Here is a 23,945-nt window from a genome sequence, read left to right on the forward strand (position 1 = left end):
AGGGTGTCACTGGGTGCCACGCGTGGCCTCAGGTGGTTGATAAATCACCAGGATAAGCAGTGCTGGTGTTCCAGCTGCCTTCCCACATGGATCCAGTTAGGGAACCCCAGGCTCCCCATCAGTGACTGAGCATTTGCATCAAAGCCTGGGCGGTGATTTCTGTCCAGAAATTGAATTCAGTCTTGGAGCAAGAGGTGCTGCCATCCACTTGGAATTGCAGGATTAAAGCAGGATGTTTTCCCAGCTTTTAGGGTATGGATGATTATTTGTCTGCAAAATCCCTGAGCTATTTTTACAGTTTTACAATTCCACGTTCGTTTTGTGTTGCTGAACACTTTAAAAACTGCCTTTTTTTTTTTTTTTTTTTTTTTTTTGCTGGATCCTTCTGTTCTGGGGCATGTACACGATGATCTGGCCGGTCCCTCCCACCCCAAAGCATTGTAGGATTTCTCAGCCTGATTTAATAAGTGCAGAGTGAGGACTGAAATCATTCATCTGGTTCATTTTAGGCACTGAAGTCATTTGGATTCCTTACAGGGGGAACAAGTTTTGTGGTGCTGGGACATCTGTGAGGAGCTGTTTAATATCACTTGTCACTGCCCTGGCTGATTGTTGTTTTCATGTGGTCGATCCCAGCGGTTTCCAGCGAAATGTAAAAAGCTGCTGCTTCAAATGAGAAGCAAAAATCCTTAATTATATGGCGGGGAACGCGCTGAGACAGAGTAAAAATCTATCGAAGATTATTGAGTGTAGTTTTTCATATTTGGTACCAGTAACATCCCACCAGCTGATTACAGCCAATTACACAATGTATCACAGACTACCACCTACCCCTATCGAGGCAAACCTTACATTAGTAAAACAATTAATTAAGCACCAAGACCTATTAGAAGTCTTGAAAGAAATCCGAGAAAGTAGAAAGAAAACCTTAATTACTGTCCAACATGATACAAAAGAAATAACCAGAGTTCTACAAAGAATAAAATACAGATAATCACTAGTGAAATGTGATCTTTGAGTGATCACCAACTGCAAATAGAATCTTTAATAAGTTGTGCCACCCTATTGTAGTTTTATTAATATTAGTTGAAATAAATTTTCGCCGCAAAACAGCGCTCACAAGTGGCCGTGATGTCACTCACGTGGCACAGCCACCACCCAGGCTGCCAGCAGCACAGGAAAATCTCAGTTTGTGTTATCGTGGAGCTGCTGGCTCCTTCCAGCTGGCAGCAGCACCCAGGGAAGGGGAATTTTGGGGGGAAAACGCTGCTTTTCTGCTCCTCTGCTCCCTTTACCAGCAAGGCTCTGGGGTGTTTGCAGTGGGGCTGGAGGGGGGGATCTCTGGAGCTGCCCTTGGTGGATTTTTGCTGGATTATCCAACCTTGTGACTTCCTCCAGGAGCCATGAAAATCAGGCAGGAGAGGCCCTGGCACAGATTCCCAGATTTCCAGAGGAGCTGTGGCTGCCCTGGATCCCTGGAAGTGCCCAAGGCTGGGTTGGATGAGACCTGGAGCAACCTGGGACAGAGGAAGGTGTCCCTGCCCATGGAATGGGGCTGGAATGGGCTGAGATTGAAAGTCCTTTCCCACCCAAACCATCCCAGCATTGTCTGACTTAGAATTCTCACTGCAGTCTGTGTTACTTTATGAAATGATGTTAACTGGTTGTTCTTTTCTTTTTATTTTTTTTTTTTGGAGTTTTTTAAAAAGGTTTTTTTTTTTATGCCTTTTTTTTTTTGTTTTGTTTTGTTTTTTTGGGGGTTTTGGGTTTTTTTTTGTTTGTTTTTGGGGGGTTTTTTTTGGTTGGGTTTTTTTGGTGGTGGTTTTTTGGAGGGTTTTTTTGGTTTTTTTTTTGGGTTTTGGATTTGGTGTTTTTTTGGGGGGGGATTTTTTGGGAGGTTTTTTTTGGGGTTTGTTTTTTTTTTGTTTTTTGTTTTTGTTTGTGTTTGTTTGTTTTGGGGGTTTTTGGGGTTTTGGGTTTTTTTGTTTGTTTTTGGGGGGGGTTTTTTTTGGTTGGGTTTTTTTTGGTGGTGGTTTTTTGGAGGGTTTTTTTTTGTTTTTTTTGTTTTTGGGTTTTTGGATTTGGTGTTTTTTTGGGGGGGGGTTTTTTGGGAGGTTTTTTTTGTGGTTTGTTTTGTTTTTTTTTTTTTGTTTGTGTTTGTTTGTTTTGGGGGGTTTTGGGTTTTTTGGGTTTTTTTTTTGTTTGTTTTTGGGGTTTTTTTTTTTTGGTTGGGTTTTTTTTGGTGGTGGTTTTTTGGAGGGGTTTTTTTGGTTTTTTTTTGTTTTTTGTTTTTTTTTGTTTGGTTTTTGGGTTTTTGGATTTGGTGTTTTTTGGGGGGGGGGATTTTTTGGGAGGTTTTTTTTGTGGTTTGTTTTGTTTTGTTTTTTGGGGTTCTTTTTGTTTGCTTCTTGTTTTGGTCCCCAGACAGATTTTCAGCCTTGTCCCCCAATTCAGGTGTGTGACCATCAGCATCCCCACCTCTCTGTGTGTGTCTGCTCCTCTTTGCACTGTGCAGGGAGAGAACAGCTTCCTAACCCAGCTGACATTTTTGCCATTTGTCCCACAATCACCAAAGCCCTGCTGCTCCCTCCTCCATCTCCTCAGTTCAAAACCAGCTTTTGAAAGCAGCTTTTTGATTTCCTGAGATGCACATTTGCTCTGCTCCCTCTTGCTCCCCCTCCCTTTGTTCTGGGGGTTCCTGGAGGTTCAGCCTGTGGGTGTTGGGGTCACTTTGGTCCCTCCTGAGCTCACGGTGTTGCAGAAGGCCTGGATGGGAGCAGCCCTGCAGCACAGCAGATTTCCAGCCCCAAAGCTTCCCTGGAGCGGGCTGGGATCCATCAGGGATGGGGCTGAATGGAGACTCCTCTTTGCTTTTCTTGGGATGGAGGGATGTCCAAAAGGACCTGGCAATGCCCATTTTCTTATTTAGCTGGAATCCTGAAAAATAGCCTTGAGTGTGGACAGAGCAAATCCCCTTTTAGAATCAGAAAAATCATATTTATAGGTACTGGAGTGGTTCTGTCATGGTCTCTTGTTTAAATAGCATTTTTTTGTTGTTATTTGGTTTTGTTTTGCTTTTGTTTTTTTAAGATTTTGGGTGTAAAAGATGTTGCAGGAATTCTGGAATCATTCAGATTGGAAAAGACCTCCAAGCCTATTTAAAGTCCCCACCTTGTCCCCAGCCCAGAGCACTCAGTGCCACCTCCAGGAATTCCTTGGACCCCTCCAGGGATGGGAACTCCAAAGCTCCCTGGGCACTTCCAATGCCTGAAACCCTTTCCATGAGAAAATTCCTTCTGCACTGGTAAATTCCGTCAGAAACCATTCATGGTCTTCTCTTAGAATTTAGGAAAAATATTTTCATGGAAAGAGTTGTCAAGCCCAGGGCAGTGGTGGAATTGCCATCCCTGGAATTGCTCAAAAACCACCTGGGGACATGCTGAGCATGATGGCTCTGGATTCATCATTGGACTTGATGGTTTAAGAGATCTTTTCCAACCTTAAAAATTCCATAATTCTCACCCAGACCCTTCATATCCCACCCTTGGTGTCTCCTGTGTCTGTTGGGTGTTGGACAGGGATATCTGCCTCGGGGTTAATCAATTACCCAACCATTTTTACCTTACCTCATATACAAGCTGTGCTTTAAAAGCACCATTCAGGAAGAAAAATCAGGAGGCAGAGATGATATTCCATGAGAGATTCACTTCAGATCCATGGGGAAAAGCATCCCCTGGCCTGGATTTATCTCCTGCAGACACTCAGGATGAAACCTGTGCTCATATGAGGCTAAAACTGAATCTGTGCAGGGCAGTGGGGGCCTCGTGTGACACAGCAGGAGAAATTTGTTATATTTGCTTTTTATTTTGTGGCTGGCTTGCTGTCTGCTTGCCAGGTGCCTTCACAGTGTTGGGTTTAATTTGTTGGTGTGAGTGGGGAATGGCAGTTTGGGATGGGGAGGAGAGCAGGTGGGGTTGGGGTGACGCCTGGAGAGGCTGCCTGGAACAGAGGCTGGACAGGAAGGATTTAAAATTAAAGGAATAAAAAGGTTAAAGGAATAAAGCAGGGATTTATTAAAAAGCCTCAAAGGATTCACCTTGGGCAGTACAGGGGCCTGGCTGTGGCTGCACCCAAGGTGGACAATGGGTCAGGAGTTCTCACACTTTGATAAGTTCTGCTCCATTTCCATATTGGGGATAATTGTTCAATTACACCTTTAGGTTATGAAGTTCCATCCTTCCTGTTTTTCTCTCCTCCATTCCCTGTTGTTTGCACTTTTTGGGCCTGGAGCTGCAGCGGTGTCCTTGGTTCTGGGGCTGGACAAGGATTGTTCTGTGTGCCTGAGCTGTGAGGAGAACTGCTGACACTTTCTGTGGAATTCATGGTTATTATATACCAGTGCCTTCCAGAATCTGGGAAATAGGAAAGTTCAAACTGAAGGCATCAGGGGGAACAGCTGCTCATGGGTTCTGAAGCTGCCAGAAAAGAAGAAAGATTGAACAGCCAGCAGACACCTGTTTGGAGCAGCTCAGCTCCCTGGGCACATGGCACGGGGCCTGCTTCAGGAACAGATGGGATGAGAGTGGCAGGTTGTGCAAAAAGCTGGGGATGAGCTGCTGTGTCCTTGTGTGGTGCTGAAGAGATGCCTTAGGGTTTCAGCTTTTCTATTTTTCATGTATTTGTAGCTGTGATCACCTGCTCCTGCTGGTGTCACTTGTCCCTGGCCTCTCCTTGCCTGGCTGTTCCCATTTCTCAGCCAGGCCCTTCCAGCCCTTCCCATTTCCCTGTGGGACACGTGGGCTGTGTGTTCACAAGCTCTGCTTTTCTTCAGGCAGGAATTTCCCCATGGAAAAGGGTGGTCAGGCTTTGGAAGGAGCTGCCCAGGGAGGTTTGGAGTGCCCATCCCTGGAGGTGTCCCAGGAATTCCTGGAGGTGGCACTCAGGGCTCTGGGCTGGGGACAAGGTGGGGATCAGGCCCAGCTTGGATTTGATGGTCCTGGAGGGCTTTCCCAACCTCATTGATCCTGGGGTTTTGTGATCTTTATCTAAAAATGGGCCTGGTGATCCTGGAGGTCTTTCCCAGCTTTTGTGGCCCTGGCATTCCATGATTTCCATCAGGAAAGGTGAACAGGCCTGGGTGGCTGTCAGGGCTGGAGCTCTCCTGCACTGAGGCCAAGATTGAAGCGTTGCCAAGTTCATTGGCATTGTCACCAGTGTTTGTTTCAAAGCAGGGAGTTGGATCCTGGTCTCACACAATTTGGGAAGACGTGGCCTGAGTTAGATGGGAAGTGTCTGGTGTTGGACTTGACCTTGGAGGCTTTTCCAGCTTAAATCATGCTGGGCTCCTGCCCCTTTCTTTGGCCAGCCCCTAAATCAGGGGGAACCCAGGAATGCTCTGCCCTGTCTGGGCTCTGAGCCATTCCTGGGCTCTTCCCCTCACTCCCTGGGATCTGAGGCACAGCTCATTTTCCACGTGAGGGTTTTCTGGGATGGTGAAGATATTGAGAATCCTGGAAAGGTTTGGGTTGGGAGGGACCTTAAAGCTCTTCCATTTCCAACCCCAACACCTTCCACTGTCCCAGGGTGCTCCAAGCCCCATCCAACCTGGCCTTGGGCACCTCCAGGGATGGAGCAGCCACAAATTCTCTGGGCAGGAGGGTTTCAGGGAATGCTGTTTCCCATCTCCAGGGACATCTCACCCTCCCTGGCCGCTGTGGGCACCTTCTGCTCACCTTGAGGCCAAGCTGGAGAGCTCCTGCTTGTTCCTAGGAACAGGGCTGAACTTATTTTCCTTCCTTGAAGACAGAGTAATTAAATCCAGTATGTACAGATCCCTCAAATTGACAGCCGCCCACAGAGCTAAAAACAGGAAATCCATTAACTTCATTATTTAAAAAATAAAATAAAAATCCTCCCAACTGATTCCTCTGTCACTTAAAGTTCTGCATGGAAGGAGGGCTAATTTAACGCTGCATTAACTCCCAGTTATCACCCTCCTGTTACCTAAGTAGTTCCTAATGACTACCCTGGAGAGCACTTGGAAGCTTTTAAAAGTTTTTATGCTAAATTTTATTTTTTTTTTTTTCTGGGTAGTTTATACTTTAAGTACAAAAGTTCCTGCTGACGTTCTCCCAAATCTTCCAACAACAGCCAGAACTTTTTCTGGTGGCTGCAGAAATGTGAAGTATCCCTAGGCTGAGGTGACTTTGAACAAGAAATGGGAAATATTTAATAATGGCGGTTGAGGATGTGGGAAGCTGGGTCAGATCTTGGGTTTGTTGGGCTGGAGGGCTGTGGGTGCTGCAACCTGGAGAGGTTCAATCCCAAAATGTCATTTGGGATTTAAAGTCACCCCCAAACCAGGAGCGATCCCGCCCCTGGAGCAGGGATAAATCCCTGGTCCTGCAGCACAGCTCAGATATTCCCAACAGGTGCTTTAGGCTCGAGCTGAAACCAAATAAACCACGCTGGGTTTTCAGGGAGGTGGGCTTGGAAGCAGGTCTGATTCCAGGGAAATCAGTCTGGATTGGATATCTGCCTCCCCTTGGCTGCTGGGCTGTCTGACACACAATATCCATAGGGAGACAGCTGCGCTGGGAGCTGGGGAATCTGGATCTGTTGGAGCAGCATTTGTCTGTGCCGTGCAGACGTGCTCTGGGTAAATCTGATGTGTGGGTGTTGCTGTACAAAGAGAAACAATTGGCTGTTTGCACCTTATCCTGTGCTTTAGGAAGGGGAATTAATAAGAATTAATTATGTGAGCTCTTTCTAGCATAGCCAGGTATGAGGGTTGATTTTGGCCAGGTGATATTTTTGAATCAGAAAACTAGAAAATAAGAAAATTCATTATTCTTGAGCCTAGTTTTTATCTTCTGAAGGCTTCCAGCCCTTCCCTCCCTCACTGCTTTCTCCCTGATTGTCCAACAAACAGGTTTGGGATGAGGAGACCCCTCTGCAGCCATGGCCAGGCTGTGCTAACTTGGGATGGTGAATTTATTTATGGCAAATAATAAAAATGAAAATGGGACATCACTTGATGTCAAGCTACAAATACAAACCCTCCATTGCACGAGGGGCTGGAGCGTTTGGAAGAGGCAAAACACTTGAAAACCCTAAAAGGAATAGGGAAAAGCGTATTTAGGTTTGGGGTTTGCTTCTTCCCTTCCCTCCTCCCTTCCAGCACCTCCTCCTGCTCCTGCTCCTCCCCTGCCCCAGCAGAGACCTCTGGAAAATCCCAGACCATGGATTTTGCCACGCCGAGTTCCGAGCGTGTCCCGAGCCCTCGGAGCGCGTGTGGGGCGGGCGCAGCCGCCATCGGACGTTGGTTTTATTCCCTTTTTTTTTTCCCCCCGAAAAAACCCAGCCCGTGGCTCCCTCTCCGGCTGCGCCAGAGATAACAATGGGGGGCTTTGTGCTGCCCTGCAGCTGCTGAAATTTGACGAGATCCAAGTGAGGAAAACAGGAGCAGGTGGGTCAACAACGTGACCCTTTCGTTCCCAGCAGTATCAGTGAGCCCTGGAATAAGGATGTGTTGGTTGGGCTTGGAGGATGGGAATTGTCTCTTGGAGAGAGCCCTGATGGGGTTTGCTGCTGTTTGTGGGATGGGTTTCACCCCCCAAACTGCAGGATTGGGGAATGTTACTGGAGATTGTGCTCCCTTCATTCCCAGATTGTTCACTGGTTCTGGGATGCTCCGTGGCTTCCATGTGGATGCTCCTGAAGCTCCCAATGTCCTGAAGTTCCAATATCTGCCTTCCCATCCCTCAGTCCCAAAGTGGGGCCAGGCTGGACAGGGCTTGGAGCAGCCTGGGACAGTGGAAGGTGTCCCTGCCATGGCAGGGGTGGCACTGGATGGGCTTTAAGGTCCCTTCCAACCCAAATTATCCCAAAAACCGGGAGAGAAATCCTGGGGTGAGTGAGGAACCCTGGAGAAATCCTGGAATTACTGAGCTGGGAAGGTCAGTGAGGAACCAGCTGCCCCTCAGGTGGGGTGACCTGGCTGAGCCCTTCAGGTGTCCCAGTGGGTTTGGGCTCTGTGAGCCCCTGAGTGGTGTTCAGAGGTGACAACGCTCCAACCTCAGCAGGGACTGGCTCCAGCCTCAGAGCTGTCTAAGAATCTGAAGGATTTGGAGTCTGAGGCTTCCAGGGCAGATGTGAACAACTGTGTGTGAGTCAGCGGGGAGGAACGGGAGGTTCTGCTGATGGATTTGGTAATCTTGGGCCTGGTATCATCTTACAGCCCAGGGAGGGTGAGCTGCGCCCAGCTCCCCCCTCGTGCTCTGAGCTGTGGATTCACTTGTGCTGTTCAACACGTTCATCTCCTCAAATCCTCCCGATTGAGCTGGAATTTTTATAGAAACCACAGCACAGGAGCCTCTGGGATAATCCCAGCACGCCCAGCACTTCCAGTGGCCACAGAGCAGCATCCAGCAGCAGTTTGTTTGCACGAGATGAAGCCTGAGAGAGGAGTGGGCTTGGGGGTCTTGGAGGCCTTCTCCAAGCTTAACATTTTTCTAGGAATGACAGGTTATGGTCAGGATGAGTCTGTGCTGGAAGGAAGAGGCCAGAGAGGTCCAGGGTGAGGATGGATGGATGGATGGATGGATGGGAAGAAGCACAGTGGGTGATGGATCCCAGAAAACCAATCCCACATGGGTAGCCGTGAAGGCTCCATCCCTCAGGAAGGGGTTTGTGAATAAATCAGAGCCTCTCCCAGCTCCTCTGCCCTGAACCTGGTTTTAGCAGGACCTTGAGGCAGGAGCAGAGCCCCACATGCCCTCACTGGGGAGCAGCCAGAGCTGGGCAGCGTTTAACCCCAAACTGGGCACATTTTGGGGCCCAGCCTGCTGTGCCAGCCTGTGAGCAGAGTCTGTCCGTGTCTGCAGGGGCAGTTGAGCCCAGCTTGGGGCTGGTTTAGCCGCAGAGCAGCCGGCGGTGCCAGGGCTGTGCCCGGCAGCTGGCAGCGCTGTTTACTCCGTGCTGCGCCCGGCATGGCTCCATCCTGCTGTGCCAGCTGGTGCCAGGATTCCAGCCCTGGCATCCCTTTGGGATAAAAGCACAGGTGCAGGGCTGAACTCGTGGTCGAGGCCATGCCAGGAAGGCTTGGCTTGGCTCGGTGCTGGGAGCATCCTCCTGGATGTGCGGGAATTGTCCTGCAGGATGCCAGCGTCCTTCTGTGCCCCTGGCTGGGAACTGGGGTGAAAAACAGAGCAGGGAACGAGGGAACGCTGCTGCTGTGCCCTGCTGGGTGAGGGCAGTGCTGCTCTCCCAGGGGATGCAGGAGTCTGGATCCCACCCCGACACCCATCCCCAGCGGGGCAGGGTGGTGATTTCCATATGAAAACAGGGATAACAGTGGGATTCTTGTGCTGGCAGGAATGAGGGAGATCTACGACCCTTTTGGTGCCAGTCAGCCCCGGAGCTGGGTTCAGGCACAATTAACCTTTCACTTTTGGGATGAGCCGGTGCTTTCCTGCTGCAGCTGCTTTTTGGGACAATATTCCTTGCTTCTCCTTCCAGAACCATTAATTTGGGCATCTGGGGGGGCTGTGCTGTGGGCAGGGAGGAGGGGGAGTTTTAAATGGCTTTGATGTGCAATAATCTGAGTTTTTAAAATTGCATTTTGATTTTAAGGGGTTTTTGCAGATTAAGATTTTTAAAAAGGAGGTTTCACGACTGTTATTGGAAATATTTTCAAGCAAATTCAAAGTGGTTTTTGTTGTGTGGCAACTTCAAATCAGGGGCTGGAAAAATCTTGGGGTGGGGGTTCAGGCTGAAGCTGGAATGGGTTTGGAATATGTTTGGAATGTGTTTTCTTTGGGCTGGATGAAGGGAATTGTTATGGATCAAACTGGTGAAATGCTGGAGAAACCTTGGGAATGAACTGGAGCCATGGACACTGCCTGGCTTAATTGACAGAGCTGAGAATTTCAGTGCCTTAATGGCTGCACCAAGGAATTTTCAGGAATTCTCCTCACCAATGTGCCATTTAATGTCTTTTTTTAAAATGGTTTCAGAGAACAATTCTGTCACGCAGAAATATCTGAGAATCAGAATAATTGGAGGTGGGACAAAGCTGCAGCGATTTAGTTTTGGCAGGGATAATTTGGTGCTTCCAGACGTGGTGAGGGTTGGACTTCACCTGTCAAAACAGAGCTGTGTGTTCTGCCTCTCTTGGAATAATCACTGCAATATTTGTAGGCTGGGATGGAGGAGAAAATGCAAAATACAGATTTGCATGGATTAGGTGGAGTCTGTCTGCTCCAGAGGATCCAGGGAATGGATTCATGGTGGGATCTCAAGGCTCTGCTTTCAGCTCAGTCCAGGGTAATTTGGTTAAATCCAGGGATGTGTAAAATCCAGCAATTGGTAAAAGTGGCCTAATGGACGATTTTGGTACCATTTTGATTTTTTTTTGTGATTAAAATTCTGAGCTTCTCATTGCACTGAATATTGATGGTGACAAGATCTAATGGGATCTTAATCACTATTTTTTGAAGCTAAAACTGCCCCATTTTGGCAAAAATCCAGCCCCAGTCCATGGCACTGCTGGATCCATCCATGACTGAGGAATCAGTGGCACTGCTTGCTTGTCCTGTGCCACTTCCCAGGGCACTTAAATCTCATTTTTTCTGCTTCATAGAAGTTATTAATTTTTATAAAATTAATATAAATTATAATAAATTAATATATATATAATTTATATTATATATATTATATATATTAATAATATATATAATATAATATATATAATATATATAATAAAATATATAATATATCTATTAATTTATATTATATATAAATTTATAATTAATATAAATATAATAATTAATATAATGTTGTTTGTGCTTGGAGAAGAACAACACAACCCCAAAGCTTCAAACCCCTGAATTCCCCTGTGTGGGATGTCTGGTTTAGGACAGCTGGTGCCAGATTTCCCCCAAATTAACCTTAAAAAAGCATTCAAGGTGGTTTTTATTTTAATCCTTCCATTTAAATTTAATTCCAGGATAACTCCCAGCACTCTCACCATAATTATTTCCTTCTTCACTTCTCGTTGTCTCTGCAGGATGGGAATCACAGCTCCTGGAGACAGGATTCCTGGGAATATTCCTGTGCCCCCTCTGGAGCCTGTCCCGCCTGCCCCAGGGCTCTCCTCCTTCCAGGATTGTCATCTGGAGCTTCCGCTGGCTCATCTTCAGGATCATGCTGGGAGCGGTGAGTGGGGATTCTCCTTGGGCTCCTTGCAGGTGCCAGCAGCAGGAAATGTCCCATCCCAAAAATCCCATCCCAAATGTCCCATCCCAGCTGGGAATTTCCCAATCCAGCGCCTCAGGATCCATTGGTTTGGGAGTTTTTCCCATTTTCAGGATCATGCTCTGAGTCGTGAGTGGGAATTTCCCTTTGGCTTCTTGGAGATGCCAGCAGCAGGAACACCCCATCCCAAATGTCCTATCCCAGCTGAGAATTTCCCAATCCAGTGCTGCAGGATCCATTGGTTTGGGAGTTTTTCCCATTTTTAAGAACATGCTCAGAGCCATGAGTGGGAATTTCCCTTTGGCTTCTTGCAGGTGCCAGCAGCAGGAACGTCCCATCCCAAAAATCTCATCCCAAATGTCCCATGAATTTCCCAATCCAGCGCCTCAGGATCCATTGGTTTGGGAGTTTTTCCCATTTTCAGGATCATGCTCTGAGTCGTGAGTGGGAATTTCCCTTTGGCTTCTTGGATGCACAGCAGGAAACCCCATCCCAAATGTCCCATCCCAGCTGGGAATTTCCCAATCCAGCGCCTCAGGATCCATTGGTCTGGGAGTTTTTCCCATTTTTAAGAACATGCTCGTAGCCATGAGTGGGAATTTCCCTTTGGCTTCTTGCAGGTGCCAGCAGCAGGGAACGTCCCATCCCAAAAATCTCATCCCAAATGTCCCATGAATTTCCCAATCCAGCACCTCGTGATCCATTGGTCTGGGAGTTTTTCCCATTTTCAGGATCATGCTCGTAGCCATGAGTGGGAGTTCCCCTTGGGCTCCTTGGAGGTGCCAGCAGCAGGAACGTCCCATCCCAAAAATCCCATCCCAAATGTCCCATCCCAGCTCGGAATTGCCCAATCCAGCACCTTGGGATCCGTTGGTGTGGGAGTTTTCCCAATAAATGAGGAAAAGCTTCCTGCTCTGTTCCTCAGGATGCTTCAGCTCTCTCCTGGTTTTGTTTTGAGGAGGAAGAGCAGGAAGGAATGATCTGTGTGGATGTGTTGGTGCTGCACTTGAGGGGCTCTTCCAAAGGAATTAAAGGGAACTTGGGCATTGTGGCTGTTGGAATCCTGTGGGTAATTCCCAGTTTTCTCCAGATTTCTTCTCCTTTGTTTTTGCTTTCCTGAGCTGTCACTCTCTGCTCTGTGTTTCCAAACTGAGCAATTGCTGCAGAACTGTCCTGGTGCCAGAGGGAGTTCCCAAGCAGCTTTAAGGGAATCCATCAGGACCTGACACATCCCATTAAAATTAAAATCAAGGCGTGGCAGGGACATTCTCCCATCAGCTCCATCTGCTTGGACCTTCCAGAACATCCCAGAACTTGAAAGCTGGGGATCACCACTGTGGGAGGAGTGGTTGGGTTTTTTTGGAATTTTGGTGTGGAATTTTTTTCAGGGATTTCAGGGTGAAGGTTTTATTTGGGGCATTTTTCACCAACGGGATCTGAACCAAATGTCAGCACATCCTGAGGGATGCAGGCTGGATCCCAGGATCCTGATGCTTCTTTGGATTCAGGGATTGCCTGGATGTGGCACTCAGGGCTCTGCTCTGCTTGGCAGTGTGGGGATTGGTCATGGGATGATGATTTTGGAGTTCTTTTCCTGCCTCAGTGATCCCAGGATTCTGTGGTTCTCAGCTATGATGTGGATTGTTGAGTGAACTGACACCAAGTGTAGCCAAACATCCCCAATTTCCTTAAAAATTGATCTGATCACCATTTTGCTTCCTGCTTTCCTTCTAAACCGGGATCTGCCTGAGATTTTTTCCTGCAGATGTGTCTCATAAATTCTGAATTATGGGGCAGGCTGGGTATGAAGGAAAACTGTGCTTCCCAAACATCTCTGTTCCCATTATCCCCGTGCTGCTCTCAGCTTTGCCAGGAGAGCAATAACTCCTGATATTTTTGGGAAGAGACATGTCCCTGTGTGCCTGGGACACTGATATATCCCTGACAGCCACAGGAGAGGAAAACATGGAAAGGTCATTAAATGGAGACCCCCACAAGCGAGTGATTGATGGGATCTTTAATGTTTTGGGGCCTGAAGCCGTGTAGGATTTCTCCTGGGCTGGGGGAACGGCTCAGCAGGCAGTGGGAAGGAGAAGGATCCTCCTGGAGCCCCAGGTGCACCTGCTCCCAGAGCATCTTTGGTTTCCTCCTGAGCTGGCCAGGAGCTCAGCACGTGCAGCAGGAGTTTCCCCAGTGGCATTGGCAGGGTTGGTGCTTCCTGCAGGAATTTCAGCTTTCCCACATGGTTCTCCTGGGATTCTCTGGGCTGGTTGGGGTGAGGCTTTCCTTGGGAAATCCTCCAAGCAAGCAGCGTTCCCTGGGGGCAGCTGGGCTTCCCTCACCTTGTGCTGGGTGTTGGGAGAGCGTTTTGGGAATGTTCCTTGGGTGGGCGAGGTGGTGTCTCCTCTCCAGGTTCCCATCCCAGTTCTCTCCTGTTTTCCATGGTCCTTTCCTGAACCCCAGGGCCGATTTCACTTTCAGCCCTTTTCCCTCCACTCAGTGTCTCATATCTGGGATCTTTCTCCACATGGAGCTCTGACAAGCTGGGACTTTGCACTGAGCAGAGCTGCTCTGGTTTGGAGGAGGATGTTGGAGAGAAGGTTGGAACAAAAACCATCTTTAAGGTCTCTTCCAACACAAACCATTTCATGATCAGGGAGTTTTGCTGTTTCCTGGCTAAACCTCCTCCCCAAAAATCACGTCCAGACCTTGCTGTGTTGTGCACAGGAGCTGGCTGGGTTTGTTTAGGGAGAAGTGGGATAATCCCAGCTGTGGTGGGAGGCGAGGAGCTCAGGCAGGCGCTGCTGCTGCTGGGTTTGATTGGCAGCCAGCGCTGGGCTGAGCTCAAATATTGCTGCCTTTTTAAAAGGCATAATTACGTGATTCAATCTATATGTTTGATGTTCCTAATCACCCATTAGAGCAGGATGTAAAGAGGGATGCTTCCCAGGAACATGCCACAGAATAGGGGCTCTTTGTGTGAGCCAGCAGCTCGTTAGGCAGTGAGTGATGCAAACACACATTTGCGGGGCTGCTTTCCCTCAGAAGAGCCGGGTGGTTTGATGGCTTCGTCATTTTGTTTGTGACTCTCTGTCACTCGGATTTCCTGAGGCTTGGAAGATGCCGGGTGTGGGTTTGTGATGCCATCAGAGTCACGAGGTGGGAGGCAGAGGTGTGTGCTGAGATTTCTGCGAAGGCATGGGAGGACACAGCCTCACCTTGCACCAGGAGGGTCAGATTAAATACTAGAATTATTTAATTTTTCTCTGAAGGAATGGTCAGCATTGGAATGAGTTGCCCAGGGAGGTGATGAAGTCACCATGGAAGTGTTTGAGACATTGGATTTGGCACTGGGTGGTCCTGGAGGTCTCTTCCAGCCCCGATAATTCTGTGATTCCAAGCACACAACACATTCTGTGCTCACCAAGCCACAGGGACTTGCCAAGAGGAGCAGCCCCGCTGCCAGCAGGGTCCTTGGCGTGGTGGCACTGAGGTGTTTTGTCACCTGCAGCTGCCTGGGGACTCTGCTGTGCCCTCCAAGCCCCGTCCCTCTCCCCAGGAACACAAATATCTGATCCAGCAGGCTGAGTTGCTTTTCCAGCTGCTCCATTCCCTCGGTGCTGGGTGGGTTTGGGGGGTGTCAGCCCCTTCTCCCAGCCCCTCATTGCAGGCTGGGGGTCCTGAGGGAGCTCCTGGCAGCCCTTTTCCCAAAGTGCAGAGTTTAATAATCCCTGATCCCCAAAAAACAAGGGATTGGTTGGAGCTGTGCTTCCCTGCATCAGCATCTCCCTGAGTCTCGTGGGTTCCCACTGGTGCCGGCTCTGCCTGGAGCTTTTTGGGGGGATTCTGATTGAACCCCCATCCTGTGCTTCCAAACTCTCCCAGGTGGAAGAGTTTCTGCTTCATTTTTGGGTTGTTTTTGGGTTTTTTGGGCAGCAGCTTTGCTCAGGAGCTCTCCATCAAATACACCTTGTGGGTAAAGCCCCACCGAGCAAATATTAGTCCTGGGTTTTTGCTGCAAGGCCTGAGAGTAGGTGACAGCTTCATGGAGTCCATACATTCTGGGGAACTCCTGCTGCAGGTGAGAGCCACGTTCCTGCTGGGGGAGCCCAAATTCCTGCCCAGGGCTGGGCTGGAGCTGATGAATTGCCAACAACATCCTGAGGAAAACCTGGAGTAGCTCCTTGTGCCCTGGAAGTCACCAGGGATTGTTAAAGCAAACCATAAAAGAGAGTTTCTGCTTCTTCATCAGTGCAGGGGCTGAGGGAGCTCAGAAATGTGAGAATTTGGCTGTCATCAACACCTGCCTGCAACTGCAGCAGCACTGAGCACACCTGGAAGCTGCAGGAGCACGGAATGGGATCTCAGGGGGCTTTGGGAGGAGCCCTGGAGCAGCAGGTTCATCCTGCAGCCCTGAGGGGGCAGCGCTGGGGGGCTTCTCCTGATGGCTCTGCCCTGGGCTGTTCCTGGGTGCAGGAGCTGCATCCCCTGGGCTGGGAGCTCAGGGTGCTGGGTTGGTGTCCAGCAGCACTTCCCTGCATCCCTCAGCCCTGCTGGGATGTGCCCATCATCCAAAGCACCCCTGGGTCACTCGTGCCCTCTTGATGATGTTCTGTACAGGGAATATCACCCTGGAATGGTTTGGCTTGGAAAGGATCCTAAAGCTCATCCAGCTCATCCAAAGGATCTTAAAACTCATCCAGTTCCAACCCCAGCACCTTTCACTGTCACAGCTGATCCAACCTGGCCTTGGACCCTCCCAGGGATGGGGCAGCCACAGGAAACAGGGAAAACAGGGAAAAATTATCCTTGCTGGGGATGCACGGGGGAGATGGGGGAGCTCTGAGCATCAGGGGTGTAACAGCAGGCTGGAAAATGGGAATGAGCAGGGAATGGAGGTGGAGCTGTGCCTCACAGAGGATCCCAGCCATATGGAATGAGTTACCAGGGAAGGTGGCTGGAGCAGTGAGTGTGAGGCTGAGACATCTTGATTACTTTCTGCAGGAAAGGATTGAAGAGCAGAGTGAAAAACCAGGGAAACGGGATTTAAAGCACATTACCACTTTAATTTAAAAGTGCCCAAAGCAAGGAAATTCAGATTTAAAGCTGCCAATCTCTGCCTGGCTGCTGCAGGTGTTGGGGCTGGGAGGACTCTGGGGTCTGTGTCCAGATGGGTCCTGGGGCCATGAGGCCAATGCCAAACTTTGGGTTTGTCCCAGGAATGAGATGCTTTAATAGGTGTGTTCTGTGATAATCCCATTCTTTATAACAGAAATGTATTTTTTTTAATAATCTGCCCTGTGTGCAGTGCCCTGGACACCTTCTCTGTGTGATAACCTTTAAGTGTTGCAGGGTCCGGGATGGATCCCTCAGGAATTTTCTTCTTCCCCCTTTTATCCTCCCGGTTTGGAGAACCCTTCCCAGGAGCTCCTCCTCATGTCATACACGAGGTCCTGAGGAGGAATTTAGGGGCAGTTTAGAGGAATTTAGGGATTTTTTGGGAAACCCAAGAGCATCTTTTCCACTTGGGATTTGTGCCTTGGCCGTGCCTCCCCTTGCTTTGCTTCCTGTAAACAAAATTTCTCTCTGTTTTTTTTTTCCCACTTCCCAGATTTCCCTTTCTGTCAGAATGGCCCCCCCTCTTCCCAAATCCAGGCTCAGCCCCCTTGAGCTGTTCAGGAACATCCTCGGCTGCAGAACAGAGGATTGGGAGCAGCTTTTGGCAGGCAGAGACTTAGAAAATAATTTCAGTCCTTTGCTGTTTCTAATGTGCACAAGAGATATTTTCCCCTTTTGCAGGAGGATAAAAGATCATTTAAAGTGACAGTTTTGTGGAAAAAAATAGTGCAACAAGAACTAGAATAATCAATTATTTTCCCCTTAAATTATCACAGTTTTTTCCTGTGGATTTGTCCATCTTTCTCCGAGATGTCTTTTCACAAAAAAAGGATCAATTCCTTCCAGATAATTTATACATCACTTGATATTTAATATATTTTTAAACAGTTCTGAATTTTCTTTGCTGTTAGAAAATCTTTCTTTTAACCCACTGCAGCAAATCCTTTCAGAACCTCGCGGTTCGTGTGAAACTCTTGGTGTTCCTTGTTTTGTTTTTGCTTGGAGCCTGTTAAAAGTGTCAGGACGTGGGTGGCATTTGAAAGGTTACTGGAAAGGGTGGGGCTGTGATTAGCTAAGAAGGGAGATGAACTTTCTGGCAAAAATAAGGAAGACTTTGAAGCAAACAGAATCTGGATGCCTGCAGAAAAAATGGAATCGAATAAAAGATGAAATTGGGGCGATCCCGAGGTGCAGCAGCAGAACCCGGCGGATGTAGATGTCAGCTCGGTGACAGGCGTGCCCTGATCCCGGGCATTATGGCCCTGCAATGGAGAATAATTATTCTAATTTGTTTTATTACATTAGCGTGGGTAGGAGGGAAGAAAGGGAGCTTTCTTCGCTGCCTCTCTCATTATTCCTGGGCGAGCACGGCGGGGCCAGCTCCCGGCTCCCGCGCCGGCCCTTCATGGGAATTTTTGGAAAATGATGTCTGCAATGTTCTGACCTTTGCCGTCCCAGCTGCAGCCTCCTCCTCTCTGCAGGGATCCCACACTTGACTCCTTAGCAACCTCCTTTGTGCCTCTGATCTCTCTCCATTCGTCTGTAATAGCCCTTGGCAGCGGCACTTGTTGTTCCTTGGTGGCTGGAAAAGGCAGGAGCCGCCGGTGCCAAGGGTTTTGCAGGATCCCTTTCACCCAGCGCTGCCCTCAGAGCCCCCCAGATGCTGCTGGGGGCTTCTCGGAGGGGCTTTTGGGGGGATTTGATGGAGGGGAAACAGCAGCAAAGCAAAGGAAGCAAAGTCAGCCCCAGGGAGTTCTCCTGCGAGGTTTCTGCCCATGCGGGGGCTTTGTGGTTGTGGTGGTTCTGGTTTGGTTCTGGGCAGGTTCTCCTGTGCTCTTTCAGGTTCTCCTGAGCTCCTGCAGGATGAACTGAGCTCCTTCAGGTTCACCTGAGCTCTTGTGGGATCTCCTGAGCTCCTTCAGGTTCACCTGAGCTTCTAGAGGTTCTCCTGAGCTCCTGCAGGATGACCTGAGCTCCTTCAGGTTCACCTGAGCTCTTGTGGGATCTCCTGAACTCCTTCAGTTTCACCTGAGCTTCTAGAGGTTCTCCTGAGCTCCTGCAGGATGACCTGAGCTCCTTCAGGTTCCACTGAGCTTCTGCAGGTCTTCCTGAGCTCTTGTGTGATCCCCTGAGCTGCTGCAGGATCCCCTGAGCTGCTGCAGGTTCTCCTGAGCTACTTCAGGTTCTTCTGAGCTCCTTCAGGTTCACCTGAGCTCTTGTGGGATCTCCTGAGCTCCTGCAGGTTCCTCTGAGCTCCTGCAGGTTCCACTGAGCTCCTACAGGATCCCCTGAGCTGCTGCAGGTTCTCCTGAGCTACTTCAGGTTCTTCTGAGCTCCTTCAGGTTCACCTGAGCTCTTGTGGGATCTCCTGAGCTCCTGCAGGCTCCTCTGAGCTCCTGCAGGATGACCTGAGCTCCTTCAGGTTCACCTGAGCTCTTGTGGGATCTCCTGAGCTCCTTCAGGTTCCACTGAGCTCCTGCAGGTTCTCCTGAGCTCCTTCAGGTTCTTCTGAGCTCCTGCAGGTTCTCCTGAGCTCCTGGGGCCACCTCAGAGCCCCTGTGTGCAGGAGGCAGCAGGCAGGTGGGGTTTGCTCACCTGGATCTTGGCAGGATCCTGCAGTGGTTTGGGGTGGAACGGTCCCTCGTGGGCAGGGACATCTCCTGCTGTCCCAGGTTACTCCAAGCTCCATCCAGCCTGGCCTTGGGCACTCACAGCGTTCTCAGGATGCTGTGGAGGTGCCAGGCTTGGAGCTGAACAGGGCTGGGCAAGGTGCAGAGCAGAAGCAGCTGAGGAGCACAAAGCTGTCCTTCCCTGGCTGAGGAATTGTAAACCATGGGGTGGTTTGGGGTGGGACAGACCCTAAAGCCCATCCTGCCGTGGGCAGGGACACCTCCCACCACCCCAGATTGTCCCAGCCCACCCAGCCTGGCCTCAAACCCTTCCAGACATGGAGCATCCCGTTATTCCTCTCTTGTCATGGAAGGAGCAGCAGGAACCTGAGTTCAGTGAGGTTGGTGGGAGCATCAGGAGCTGCTCTGGTGCTCACCCTTGGCTTGCTGCTGTCACAGCTGTGTCACCTGTTCCCTGTGGGACATTCCCTGCAGAACAGAACACCCAGGATCCAGCTCATCCTTCTGCCCCACAGACCCTGATCCGTCAGCAGGGAGGGACATGGGGAAGGTCTGGGGCTCTGAGGGGGTTTTAGACCCCCAGCTCAAGTTGGTCTTGTTGGATTCCTCAGATTTAGGTTCTCCAGGAGCCTCTTCCAGCCCTGCCCTATAATCCTGAAATGGTTTTATTTTTAGATGTCACCTTCGGAAGCTCCTTCCTCTCCCACACACTGGGGGCTAAATTTGTCTCAGAATACCCTGGTGAGGGTTTGGCTTTTGAGAGATGGTGAAACCGCTTTTCCTGTGGGTAGCAGAGGTGGGAAGTGCACGGAGCTGGGATTTTCCCTGGAAGCTTCCCTTATTTATAGCAGGAGCAAAATGAAAATCTAGAATTTAGTTGGGAACTTTGGGTGGGTTTTTTGCCCATCTTTTCTACAGCAAAGACACAGAAAGGTCTTTAAATTGACTCTAAATTTATAACGTGGGTGCCCCATTCCCCACCCTTCCCTCTGGAGCTGGGATCAATAGGGAATTTTGCAGACATAGCTTGAGTCACCAAGCTTTTGCTCAGCTTCCCGTGCTATTGGCCTGTCTGTACCATTTTTTTCAGAATTAATTTTGGGCTGAAAAAGTCTCAAAGAAGTGCTTTGTTCCTCCTTGACACTCACTCCAGGGAAAAAAGGAAAAAAAGAAAAAAAAAAAAGAGGAGAAAAAGGAAAAAAAAAAAGCCGTGGAAAATCTGACATCTGCATTGTAGAGAAAAATCAATAGATAGGGAGGAATATAATTATCCCCCACTCCTGAAGGAATTTTTCAGATATTTTTTGGAACAGTGACTCATATGGGCTCAGGGCTTGAATGACATTTTAATTATTCTGGCTTTTTTTTTGCTTTGAATCACCCAAGTACAGCAGGCTGGAAGGGGCACAGTTGGGCACAGCCATCAGGGGAGGATGGAAGGGCAGGATTTGGGGATTTGGTGTTGGAGCTGAGCCCTTCCCTCCCCTCAGGTGGGAGCTGGATCTCTGATGGATCCCCCTGGATCCTGTTTGTTGCCATCCTGTAAATGTGGGAACATTTCCCCTGCTTTGGGAATGTTTTATTCCATGTTCAGAGCAGGGCTGGTGTGGGGGCAAAGTGATTAAAGCCAGGGATTTTATTATCCACCATTAAGGTAAATCTAAAATTAAAAAAAAATCCTAAATGTAATTTTCCTTGCCCTGTGAGAAATGCTGCTGGATTTAATTGCCCTGAATTAATTAGGGGAGTTTGGGGTTTTCCAGGCCCAAGCAGGTGCTGCATCTCCATCCTGCCCCGAGCTCCTCGGCCATGCCCTGCAGGGAGCAAACCTGGCAGGGCAGGAGGAATGGAGCCCATATTTCATTCTGGCCCTTAATTCAATCCAGGGGCAACATTTTCTACTGCTCCTGCTGTAAATTCCTGTGACAGGGACCCCAATTCCCCTCCCCAGGCCAGGAGCTCTCATTATCCCGAGGAGTGCCACCAGTGCCCGACCCCGTGTCCCTGCAGCCACCACCAGCAGTGGGAATTTAATAACCCTGGATTCAGAGCAAGGCCACAGAGGTGAAAGGGCCTCTGCTGGTTCACTTGGCCACCTGGTCGCTTGCCTTGAGCTGGGATTTAATTTGTATTCCTGAAAACTTCCCGATTTCCGGCAGCCCCCGGGATGGGCAGAGCTGCCTTGGTGCTCGGAGATCTTTCCCAGCCTCAGCAGCTCCAGGATTCTGTGATTCTCCTCTCCTTTCCTGCCTCTCCTCAGCAGAGCTGAAGCCTCAGCACACAGAGATTTTTCTGTGCAATTTCTTGGTCCAAATCCTTGGGAAAACTGGAAAACTCAGGTGCCAGTGTGGGAGTGAAGGGGCCTCGAAGACAGCTCCGGGTAAAGCTGACTTGAAGCCCCTTCATGATGAGAGTGGGAGTTTTTTATGCTGCAAAACATCTTTGATATGAAGACTTTCCTGTTTGAAAGATTTCTAGTAAACAAAAAGGGATGAACTGCCTGAGTGAGTCATTGCAGGGAAAATCAGGATTTTCAGAGCGCTGCTTTTCCCCATCCTCGTTTTAATTGGAGTTTTAATTATCCCTCCTGGATAACAGAGCTTGATAACAGCCCGGGGAAGGGAGGAGGAGGGAAGGTCATCAAGATAACTGTCCTGTTTTAATATTGCAGCATTCCTGCACAGAGCTTCCTCAGTGTGTGCTGGCCCTGCCAGGGCTGGAGCTGCAGCACATCCTGGGAGATGCTATCGCCAGATCCTGTAATTTTAGAAAAGCTGGGAGGGCAGGACAGCCTGGGGAGGGGAGGATGGAGTGGCTGCTGGCAGTCAGGGTGTCTTGTCCCTGCTTCAGATTTACTTGCTGAGTGAATCCCTGGAGACAGAACTGCTTGGCCATCCCTGAAATCCTGGGGGATCTCGCTTTGCATCCCTTTTCTGCCAGGCAGGAGGTCAGAAACTCTGCTCTGCCCTGTGCTTTCAGCTGTCAGACAGACAGACAGACACACAGCCCTGGGAACTGGATATTCCTGGATATTTCCAAGGTCTGGACAGTTTTGGAGGGTCTTTAACTGGAATTTTGAGTTTCTTTTAAGCTGAAAACATGTTAAACTTTATTTAATGCTGCAAGTGAAGATTTGTTTTAGTGTGAGCAGTGAGGTTGGAGCAGAGGAGCCGCTGTGGTCTCTTCCAACCTGTTCCAATTCTGGGCATTTAGATGGAATTCATAAATGCTGGAATCTCCTCCTCTGAGCTCAGATTTTGGCCCTGGAAGGTCACTGATCCCTTCCCTGCTGCAAATCCAGGAAGCCCCAGGATGCTCCCAGAATCTCCCAGGGTTTTCCTCCTGGGGAAGGCAGGGCCATCACAATCAGGGCAATGTCAGAGGCAGGCAAATACCCCCTAATTGTATGCAGATGACAGAGCTGCTTCGGCCTTTTGACTAGTGAAGCTTTCCTCAATTTGGGATATTGTGATCCTAATCAGGGACCTCTCCCGGACATCAAAGCCAGCCTTGATTGCTCGGCTTCCTGCTCCAGCCCATCCCTGCCCAGGTGTCTTTCCTGCTCTGGCCCACTGATTCCTTTCTGCTCTTCATCTCCGAGGCAAAGAAATTCAATCCCAATATTGCTGCCAGCCCTGGAATGGACCCAGCGATTTGGAAATGTCCCTTCTCGTTGTTCTGAGGTCCCAGGGCAGGGGATACCTGCTGGCCCAGCCTCTAACCTGAGGTGGGGCAGAGCTGTCAGCGCTGCAGCCAGCTGTGTTTGGGGCTGGCAGCTTCCTTCCCCTGCCCCTCTTTTGTTTCTCTAATTATTTTAATTGCATCTCTGTGTCCCCATCCCCAGCTCTGTGGCTCTGCTCCCTTTTCCACAGGCAGCAGAGGTGGCTTTGCCCGAGGGAAGCTGTTGGGTTTGGATGTTCGAATTGTGAATCTTGCTGGCTTTTGTGTGTTATCCCAGGGACAGAGCCTGGTTTTTCCTATTGCTGCTTCCCAGGGATGCTGGGAGCGATGCCAGGAGCCCTGGGCTGCTCAGACCTGAGCAAAGGCTCAGCTGTGGCTGAGGCTTCTTCCTGGAAGGGGAATTTGGCATATTCCACAAGGATTTATGTCAGATTTTCAGTAACCAGGCAGTGGAATGAGTCAGAGCCATTGTGTTCCCTTGGGAACCACAGCTGGACCCGGGCTGTGGATGTGCCGTGGGTCTCATTCAGCCCCTGCAGTTTAACCACAGAAGGTGGCACCTTGAGACACAAACCAAAGTAAAATAAAATAATTGTGACAGTATTTTTGCCCTTTTTTTCCCCCAGGGGCTGATTAAAATCCGAGGAGATCGCTGCTGGAGAGAGTTAACTTGCATGGATTATCACTACGAGGTGAGTGATGTGCACACAAAACCTCATTCCTCTTGTCTGCTTTTCTTTTGTAAAATCATTTCCCCCAACCTTTCCTCTCCTGCCAGGCAGCTCTCCATGTTTTCCCTCTTTATCCCAGCCTCTGGCACTCAGGCCATGTCCCTGTGCCAGCTGGGTGATGCTGTTTTTTCCCAACCACACTCCTAAAAGACCAATTTCTCTCCTTCCCTCCCCTCCCCATCGTGGATCCAGGAGCAAACCTGAGATTTTCTGAGAACTTGCACTGTAAATCTGCTGCAGAGCAGGGAAAGGAGAAAAGAGGAGGTTTTTGTGGTGCTGTTCCTGCTTGCACCCCCAAAAAGTGGCCATCTGACAGAATCAGAGCATCCCTGTGCTCTCCAACATGCACAGCAGATCCTTGGCAGTTCAGAGCTCTGTGGGTTTATCTTTTTGACATCTGTTGCAGTGATTATGTTGCATTTTGATTATAAATTGGGGCTTTTTGCTGGCTCTGGGTTCGTCTCCTCTCTGGTTCCAGAGGCAAAATTGGCTCCTCTTCTCTCCTCACCTCTATTTTTGCATTTGAGTT

At 49.3% G+C, this 23,945-nt stretch overlaps 1 protein-coding gene across 1 annotated transcript in view; it reads left to right on the plus strand.

The window, feature by feature from the left end:
• The window catches only part of LMF1 (lipase maturation factor 1), a 147,799-nt gene that overhangs the window by 33,301 nt on the left and 90,553 nt on the right, over positions 1-23,945 (plus strand). The window contains 2 exon segments of the mRNA XM_064725768.1: positions 11,069-11,217; positions 23,312-23,377. Of these exon segments, the coding sequence (XP_064581838.1) occupies positions 11,069-11,217; positions 23,312-23,377 (215 nt within the window).

Source organism: Zonotrichia leucophrys, chromosome 14 (assembly GCF_028769735.1).
Source record: "Zonotrichia leucophrys gambelii isolate GWCS_2022_RI chromosome 14, RI_Zleu_2.0, whole genome shotgun sequence".
NCBI classification, from domain to species: domain Eukaryota; kingdom Metazoa; phylum Chordata; class Aves; order Passeriformes; family Passerellidae; genus Zonotrichia; species Zonotrichia leucophrys.